Source organism: Dioscorea cayenensis, chromosome 2, assembly GCF_009730915.1.
Source record: "Dioscorea cayenensis subsp. rotundata cultivar TDr96_F1 chromosome 2, TDr96_F1_v2_PseudoChromosome.rev07_lg8_w22 25.fasta, whole genome shotgun sequence".
NCBI lineage: Eukaryota > Viridiplantae > Streptophyta > Magnoliopsida > Dioscoreales > Dioscoreaceae > Dioscorea > Dioscorea cayenensis.
The window spans coordinates 5,310,222-5,320,453 of NC_052472.1; the positions used below are offsets into that span (position 1 = coordinate 5,310,222).

Consider the following 10,232-nt stretch of genomic DNA (forward strand, 5'->3'; position numbering starts at 1 on the left):
CCAACTGCAAGACCTTTTTTAAAATCAAAAATTTTTCTAAAAAGACAAAACTGTAATAGCAAGAACCCTAGTGAATAAATACAGAAAGGAAAGATGCTGCTGCCACCACCTCTAATTTATCCTTCAAACACAGACAAATTGCAATTATTGTAATGGAAGGAAGTCAAATAGACTATTCATAATTTTTTAATCACACACCTAGTGGGCAGGCAGAACAAATGGCTAAATAGAATTGAAAGACAAGAACAAAACTCCTCCTATCTCTCCACACTTGCTTTCTTTGAAACTTGAAGAGAGAGAAAAGCAAAGGCACACTGCTATGGCAAGCTCTATTCTCTCATCCATAATGAATCTCACAGCCAAGCTTCTTGCCTTTGCTCCATCACCATCTCCTTTGAAACCAGATTCATCTTCATCCTCATCTTTAGTAACACCGTCTTTTGCCAAAAAACCTGAACTTTCATCACCATGTTCAGTAAGTATGGCTTTGCCATCATCACTGAGCATCATGGAAGAGTTGAACAAGCTTACCTCAATGATACAAGAGATCCAAACTGTAATTGTAGATGCGGAGCGGAAAGGAGTCAAGGATGAGTCCATCAAGCTATGGCTTCTTGAGCTGAAACAAGTGTCTTATGATGCAGAGGACATACTCGGTGACTTTGAATTCGAGCTACTACGGAGCAAAATGGAGGCAGATCGGAAGAGAAAGCGTGAGGTATTCGAATATGACCCCTCCAGTCCTTTATATGATGCTAATCTGCAAAATAAAATGTTGCAAAGAATTAGAATGGTTTGTGAAATGTTTGACGAGATCGAAAAAGATCGGGTTAGATTTCATTTGGTGGAGCAGGATGGAGAACTGAAATCAAGAACAAAGATTAGATCACCAACCAGCTCATTAGCTTACCAATCGGAAGTTATAGGAAGGGATGTTGAAAAGAATGAGATCATCAATGCTTTGATGGCTCCACTTGGTGATGATAAGATCAGCGCCAGTGCTGCTCATGTAGTTTGTGTAGTAGGCATGGGAGGGCTGGGCAAGACAACACTTGCCAAGTTGGTCTACAACGATGAGAGGATCATCAATCAGTTCAACTTGAGGGTATGGAAGTGGGTGTTTGAAGCTCATGGTGCGGTAGGATTGCTGAAGGCAACTGTCGAGGCTTTCACTGGACAAACATACCATAATGTCACTGATGTCGCCCAGCTTCAATATATGCTGAGCCATATCGTTGCAGGAAAAAGGTTTCTCTTGGTATTAGATGATGTCTGGAATGATGATCTGATGACATGGGAGTCTCTCAGAGCCCCTTTGGAAAATGGCCTTAAAGGGAGTTGCATCTTCATCACCACTCGAAGCAGGAAAGTCTCTGATATCATGGATGCTGAGGTAACGCTGGAACTCAACCCATTGAGAAGGAGTGAGAGCTGGGCGTTGTTTTGTCGGCATGCATTTGAAGTTGATGCGACTGAAGCCTTGCCAAGCCTGATAGAGAAAGGTCAAGCCATTGTAGAGAAGTGCAAGGGAGTGCCACTGGCGATAAAGGTACTCGGAGGCCTTTTATGCTTTGAAGATGAAGAAACATGGGAGGATGTCCAGAGAAGTGAACTGTGGAACTTGGATGAGGGCAAAGACAATATTTTATCATCCCTGATTTTGAGTTATCTCTACCTGCCTGCATCCTTGAAGCCATGTTTCACATACTGCTCTGTAATCCCAAAAGGCTGCTTCTTCAAACAAGAGACCATGGTGAGAATGTGGATGGCTCAGGGTCTAATCCAAACAGAAGATAACAAGCAGATGGAGGGAACTGGGAGGTCCTTCTTCAATGAATTGCGTAGGAGATCATTAGTCCAAGATGCAATACCGGATTTCTTCATGATGCATGACCTTATCCACGACTCTGCAAGGTCCATCTGGGAGAAGGAGTGTTGTAATGCAACCTATGAAGAGTTACAAGGCATGCTTGAATGTGGCAATACTGTACGGCATCTTTCAGTCATGATGGCAAATGACATATCTTCATTTGGATCCATTAGAGTTTCTGGAATGCTGCGATCACTCTTATTGGCTGCAAGATATCCAATAAACCTCAATGTAATGACTGAAATGTTTTTGAGACTCAGGGTGACCTATCTCAGAGTGCTTGACTTGAGCTCCACCGGCATAGATGAGTTGCCAGACTCCATTGGTGGTCTGAAACACTTGCGCTACCTTAGCCCTCACTGCAACTAGTATTCAAGGCTACCACCATCGCTATGTAGCCTCTATAACCTGCAGACACTAGAGATGCGAGAATGTCATTTCCTTGAAGAGATCCCACAAGATATAGTGAATTTGTCAAAACCTGCTTCACCTAGACATCTTTAAGAGTGCATTTGCTAATATCTCCAGAATGTACTTTTCATCTCAAATTGATCGAGACACCAACACTTCCTGCTAGTATTGGAAGGTTAACAAGCCTCCAGACTCTTCCACAATTCATGGTGACCGAAGACAGTGGCTGTGCCAGATTGGCAGAACTGAAGGACTTGAATCAGCTGGATGGGCTTCTCTGCATTGTGAACCTGCAGAAATTGGTCCATAGCAAACATGAGGCAAAAGGAAGCAAATTTGAGAAGCAAGAAGAACATTACAGATTTGGTTTTGCATTGAGGAGAAGTGATGATACTATGTTTTTTTGCTGAGGGAGGTGATAGAACTATTGATGAGGGATGATATTGTGGTAGTTAGAAAACCTGCAACCTCATACTAACATCAGGGGCCTGAAGATAGTAGGTTACAGTGCAACAATATTTCCAAATTGGGTGGGGAATCTTACCTTCAGCTGCTTAGAAGAAGTAGAGTTGAGCCACTGCAACAGCTGCCAGTACCTCCCACATCTCAGCCTACTCCCATCTCTGAAGCGACTGCAAGTTTCTTATATGAAGCTTTTTAAACAATGGGGAAGAGAGCCAAATGATGCACGGGGAAGGAACATATTTCCCTTGTCTCCAAGAACTCAGTATCGATAACTGCTACTCTCTTCCATCAATCTCCCTCCATGGTTTGACAGCATTGGAGAAACTGCATATTAACAACTGCAAGGAATTCAAGGCCATTGGTGGTTTAAACTCCCATCTTACATCTGTGAAAACTTTGACATTCAAGTACTGTTCAGAACTACAGTTTGTTGAAGAGCAAGAATTGCCAGTGAAGCTTAAGGAAATGCGCGCTATTGGATGCCCCTTACTTCAAGAATGGTGCCAAAGACACCGTGGAGAGTTCCCTAATGTTTCCCTAAGCTTCAAAGCAGAGGTAATGAAATACTGCATATTGCTTTTGTTTCCTTTTGCTGTTCATTCTGTATCGATTTCCTTATTTATGAAATCTTATGTTGGCTAATGTCAAAAACCTCAATTGTGAAGAGTTTCATGGGAGGGAGGCAATCACCTTATGCTTCTCCTGGCTTGAATGTTGCTCTCTACTTGAGTCACATCAGCCAATGAGAGCAGCCTTGGACCATTGAGCTGAGACAAACATGCATGCTCTTCTCAGAGGATCAACATTATTTTGCTTGCTGTCTTCACTCTTGTATCCCATGAACTATGAGAAAATCATTGTGCCATAGTTGATGGTTCAAGTAATTATTTCCGGGAGTCAGTGATGACCTTTTCCTGGCCAGCAAGAAGAAATTTCCCAAGAACTTAGAAATAGGTGAGCAAACATGGAAGGAGAGGTCCAAATCAACGCCAGCAACTGGTCTCCACTTCTTCAAAGTACACAAAAGCTGATCAATTCTGGGTGCATCAATCAAAGAAGCCTTTCTTCATGTCCACCATACAAAAGAACTCAACATTTGCCTAGTCTTAGGCTCCTAGAACAGGATGATTTGAAATAATGTGCTACAGTTGGTTTTATAACAACTGCATTACTTCATTGTATTGCTAATGTACAAGGGAAGTGAGTTATCATCTATCTGAGAAGGTTGTATTTTTAGCAAGCCAAAGGTCACACTAGAACCAAATAAATTCATGCTTGACTCACAATCGTCTTGGGCTCTAACATCTCAAACGATGGAGGAAATTATCTAAAATCCAGCAAGTTGGGAATCAAATTTTCAATCAACCAAGCTCTACAGGTTCAAATAAAATGACGGAATATAGCTATGGAGATTCAAATAAATGACCAATATTTATCAAATGTAAACTCAAAACCATGTTACTGACTTAAAATATCATTCAGAGCTATAACAAGACACCCAGAAATAATCAGCCAAATCAATGCTATAAAACAACTGACAATGAGAGGCTAAGTTTAACACCTTCCAAAATCTTTACTTGAAAAAATAAAGAAAGGAAGAAGCTTTAGAATTCTCAAATCGGTCCTAAAGCGCCTGCTTCATTTCATTGAAGACAGGTAAGCCTCCAACACCTGAGGATGCTCTTCCTGAAACCTCATTACATATGTCTCAAAGAACCTCCTTTCAGACAGCCAAAACACTTGATAGTTGAAGGCTTTATCACTCATCAAACCCTTGGATAAAAGAACATCACAGCATGAAATCCTTGGCAAAATCCTTCTCTCAAGACTGAACTTGAGAAGAAGTGAATTTGCAAGCACATACTCCGGCTTCCAGTTCAATTTGCTCACAAACAATGCCATGATCTTCTTGATCTTCTGCTCAGAGACCGTCATCATCAGAGGCTGTTTCTTGAATGCCAAAAGGATCTCATCTTCAGGCACCCCAAAGCTCTTGAAAGCTGCCATCTTTGCCTCCCAAGTAGCAGCGCTGACCGCAGAGAAGCACCGAAGGGCAACAGTGAATGAATGATGAGCTGGCCTGAAGCCCATCTCGATGACCCTCTCCGTCATTCTCTGAAACTTCTCGGTTTTCCGCAAAAGCACATCGGCATGGAACTTGGCCAGCCCGGAAATCCTCCTCTCCGGCACGCCCAGGCTATGTAGCAAGTCCACATTGGGCACCATGTTCTTCTGAAGATCAAGGTGAAGCAACCAAGGAGTGTACTTGACGGCGGTGATGATATCCTTATCAGAGTGAAGAATGGTTCTCAGGAAATTAAAGGAGGGAATGATGCGCGTCTTCAAGCTCGATAGAAGGAGTTGGGTATCAGAGCCAAAAAGCTTCGCGAGGTCACTGCTGGAGAACCCTGCGCCGAGATAGAACTCCACCTTAGGCTTGAGATTGCTGCTGGGACTACAAAGAAGGAGGCAGGGGGATGCGGCGATAAGCTTGGAGATCTGGTCCTTGGTGAAGCCATGAGAGGCGAAGAAGGCGAGCACGGCGTCAGGATTGCGCTTGGCTTCGATGTTGTTGCTCTTGGCGTCGAGATTGCTCTTGGGCGTGAGCTTCTTGGCGGCGGCGAGGGCCTTCTCCAGCGAGAGGCCGCAGGAGGCGATGAGGTAGGAGACGAAGGAGAAGGAGGAAGGATCAATAGGGGTTGGAATTGGGGGATGGGGGTACTGGATTTCTAGGGTTTTTGATTTGGAGTGTTGATAGATTTCTTGTGATTAATCGGAGCATTGAATTTGGGGAAGACGATGGAAGTGATGAGATTGGAATTGAAGAGAGAGAGAGAGAGAGAGAGAGAGAGTGAGAGAGGTTTAAGATTATTGATTTAGTGACTATAAAAATAAATCAAATAATTAAATTGTAGACAGGTTTAAGATTATTGATTTTTAGTGACTATAAAAATAAATTAAATAAATAAATTGTAGATAAGTAGAATTTTTTTCTTTATTATATTATTATTCTGCAGTCCTCTTACAATTTAGGTCAAAATATCAAAATGGTCATTCTATTTTGTGTTTTCCGCCTTTTTAATTCCTCTAATATAAAATCCGTTTTTTTGGTCCTCGTATTTTCACATTTTTATCTTTTTGATCCTCTAATTGACAGATCTGCCCTTTTGGTCCTTCCAGTTGATAAATTAAAGGGACCAAAAAGGCGGATTTTACAACTAAATGACGAAAATATGCAAATACAATGACCAAAAGACGGATTTTATATAAGGGACTAAAAAGGCGGAAAACGAAAAATAGAAGGACCATTTTGATATTTATACCTACATTTTAATTTCTATTGCAGTCCCTTCTTTTTTTAGCTTATTTATTTTTCAGCCCCTATATCAATTATTTTATTTAAAAAATTAATTTTACCCGCTTATTAAATGTAGTATTTTTTTTTTAATATTATGTGTTTACATGTAACTATATAAGTTTTCATTTAAAATATAATGTTTTTGTTTAATATTTTTTATGTTTAATATCTTAGTTTCTTATTTATTATTTTGTGTTTCCGTTTAAAATCGCTAAGGGATATTTTTAACAAAAATAACAAATAACCTATCAAATTGTGTCAGAAAAAGAAAGGACTTTTTAAAGATTTAAAATAGTTCAGGGATTTTTTTGATCAAGTGAGAAAGTTGGAGGGATGATATGAACAATTTATCATATATTAAAATTTTAAATTTATTTTATAAGTGATTAATTAAAAATTAAATCAAATAACCCAAGGAATTTGCTATTGTTTATTGTTGTCATTGATATACCATTATGGGCGCAAATTGTGTGTTAATTAATTTTTAAAGATCATTAAGCTACAATAACTGATGCACCCATCAAATATTATATAAAAAGATAAATGCATATAATAATATAAAATATGATAAGAATTTCTCAGGGTATATATGTAAAAAAATTAAAATTCAACAAAATTATTTTTTTTTTTGTCATAAATATGGATGTCCAAAGTTGACAAAATTGAGATTTTATGTTATTTTATTGGACTGGGATATATAAATACATAATTGATTCATTTATTTTTATATTTTTTTATTCTATTCTAAGAAAGTCTATAAATAAAGGTTCTTTTATAATATTATATTATATTTAATTTAGCTTCATTTACATAAACACTTGGGTTGCACATTAATTGACGGATTCCCCTCATAAATTAATAAAATAAATACCGTTTTTCATTGAAAAAACAATAAAATAAATAATGTTTTCATCTGCTACCGGGGGCGTTCATTTCATTGTAAGTGAGGGGAAATCAGGAAGTGAGAGAAGTGATATCACTTCCAAAACTTCTATGTTCATTTGTCAGAAAGTGAGAATGGAATCGAAGAATTTAGGTGGTGGATGAAGTTCTATGAGTTTAAAAAAAAATTTAGAAGTGAAAAGAAGTTAGTTTTTATAGATTGACTCACTTCTCCCCACTTCAGTAAAAAAAATACTTAAGTGGGCTTAGTTAAAAATCCACTTCGGTCGGAAGTGGGGAAAGTGTCACTTCTCTCACTTCAGCACAAATGAACACCATAAGTGGGGGAAGTTAAACTACTTCCCCTCACTTCCCCACTTCTAGAAATGAACGCCCCCTAAATCATATTGTCTTTTTGTCTGTAATGATTTTTCAATATAACAACCCAATCTCCTTTTTATACACATCATGTGTTAGATTTTTACCTAAGTGTTGGCCAACACCTATTTCTTTAAGATACGGCAAGAAAATATATACATTATATTAAAGTTATCCCCAAACATTTTCAATTTTCGGCCTTTTAGTTTGAGTGCCATTTGCTCTTCTGTGATTGGGGAAAAATTATATATTGTTATCATCTTGAATTCATGTGATGCTACAATAGGAGGGTTTTTCAAAAAGTGATCCTCCAGGTAGTCTTATAGTGATGTCACTATCTTTGGAATCACTAAGATATATGTTGGCCATTGTTACCATTTATTAATTTGTTTTGTTAATAAGTTGATGGGATGATATAAATCAGTACTCATATTTGCATTAAATGTGTAAATTGTTGATTGAATGCACATCACTTAAGTTTGACTTTCATAATATTTGCAAAATCAAATATATTGGCAAGTGAGAATATGTAATCTAGATTTAGTGCAATGCGATTTCGGTGATATCATTTCTTTTTTTTAATATTTTTCACATCCTTATACAGGGAACCAAATAAAAAATCTATCTATTGCTTATAAAAGAATGACAGAACACATTGCATTATTACAAAACATTAGTTGTTAATTTAGATTCAAGAGTTTTCTATAAAATAAGACTTTATCTTAGGATTGTCAGATTAATGATATCGCCCATTTGAGAGATCATATGAATTTTACACATACTATCTTTTTTTTATTTGACAATGTTAATAAATAATTTATTAATTATAAAAATATAAAATATTATAAAATATTCATATCATTACGATTTTTTCATATTTAAATATTATATTTACTTGAATTCCTATCCATTTGCAATTACTTATGACATTTTGTTTATGCAATTCATTCACAAAAATTTTTGTTTGTCACCAATAAATCACAATAGTAAAGAAACAATAAATGGAAGACGAATGTCATGTTATTGGCACTGCTCAATTTAAGGTGATGCTTAAAGAGATCTTGGGAAAATTGAAGTTATCTCCTGCAAGCTATGAATGTGAAAAACATGGTCCACATCATCAACCATATTTTCTAGCCAAACTCAAATTTAAAGATAGATTTGGAATTCATAATATGGAATAGATTTGAAGCATATACAAAAAAAGAAGCTATCTTACGTATTATAAGCCATATTCAAAGGGGTCATTTCACTCATGGCTACAAATGTTTGTAATTTATATCGTTGTGGCCACAAAACTTTTTTTGGTAACCCAAAAACCACTTAACTTTTTTCCGGTTGCATGTGTGGTCATAATTGCTTGTTTTAAGGTGGTTTCCGATGAGTTTGCTGATGTGGCACCACCTTAAAACATGTCATTATGATCACACGTGCAACCAGAGAAAAGTTAAGTGGCTTTTGTATTATAAAAAAAAGTTTGTGGCCACAACGTTATAAAATACAAACATTTGTGGCTATGAGTGACATGAACCACATTTTCAAAATGTTTATAATATTATCATTAAAAATATGAGTGAGAGGAACCTATATAACGTTAAATATGAATTAGAAGATTTAAAAGATAGTAATGAAATATTATCAGAAAGACTTACTATGGTTACTAACGAGTTGGTAGAGCTGAACACTAGAATGAGACTGGGTGAAACAAAACAATCTGAAAGTAATCTAGATTTATTTCTAAATCGACAAAAAAAAGAGCTACTGTAGTCCGTGATTTCCCTCCTAGATGTGGATAAAGAATCAACATTTATACTTATTTAAATAATTTTAATTCAATTGAAATGTTATGTGCTTTAATGTACTAATGAAAGACTAATCATGTTAAATATGTAATTAAAGTGTTTTTTTTATATTTTTTAATGTATCATATCTATGATGTTATTATTATATACATTATTATATCTCCCACTCCCAAAACTTTTTATTTTTGAGTGACATTTGTCCTTCTTTGCTTGGTTTTTCATTATATTAAAGTTAACTCCCAAAAGTCTCTCATTCCTAGCCCTTTATTTTGAGAGATATTTGTCCTTCTTTGATTGAATACATCTTTTTTTATAAAGGAAAATAAAATGAATAATTAAGCTTTCTTCTTTAGCTTTAACCCTATCCATCATCTCCGTCTTTTTAAACCCTTTGCATGCCATGGGAGCACTGAAATCCATCTCTTATTCCCATAATCAGAATGCATGTATATATATATATATATATATATATATATATATATATAATTCTTAAAAGCTTTCTTTTACAAAGTCTAAGATCATGAAATGATTTTTAAAAATTTCATAAATAATATCATAATTTATGATCATAATCATCTTTGAATGTATACATTAGCAGGGGAAATATATTATTTAATATGCTTTCTGTAGGATCGGTTTATTAACTTTGCAAACAATATTATTAATAAAAGAATGTACATTTTAATTTTTAATGACCTTTTATGTGAAATAAACCCTATAAGATAAAAAAATACAAAATTTCATATTATAATTAAAAGAGCCAAGAAAAGATACACCGCGTGTATGCACACACACATCTATATATTGGATTTTTTTTTTTTAACAACACAACTAAGAGGCCCTCCTTCTTTATATCAATGGAATCTTAAACCAATTTTCCTTCAAAACTTTATTACATATCACACTCATTTAAGAAAGTGCCCATATAATACCAGATTACATACATAAAGAACTACAACAAAAGCAAACCTAAACACTACAAATATTACATAAATTCTGAAAGCAAAGTAAATTTATATTTTCACCTACAAACTTGATTGCAAAAATCTCTCAATAATCCACCTTC

General features: G+C 35.9%; 2 protein-coding genes across 2 annotated transcripts; one reads left to right on the forward strand and one right to left on the reverse strand.

The window, feature by feature from the left end:
* Positions 1-306: 306 nt before the first annotated feature.
* Positions 307-2,239, forward strand: LOC120272067 (putative disease resistance protein RGA3). Its single transcript, XM_039278808.1, has 2 exons — positions 307-451; positions 530-2,239. The coding sequence occupies exons 1-2, from the start codon at positions 320-322 to the stop codon at positions 2,237-2,239; spliced, it is 1,842 nt and encodes a 613-aa protein (XP_039134742.1). The 5' UTR covers positions 307-319.
* Positions 2,240-4,158: 1,919 nt separating this feature from the next.
* LOC120275759 lies at positions 4,159-5,591 on the reverse strand. The gene has a single exon (XM_039282452.1). The coding sequence runs from the start codon at positions 4,970-4,972 to the stop codon at positions 4,385-4,387; it is 588 nt and encodes a 195-aa protein (XP_039138386.1). The 5' UTR covers positions 4,973-5,591; the 3' UTR covers positions 4,159-4,384.
* Positions 5,592-10,232: the final 4,641 nt, after the last annotated feature.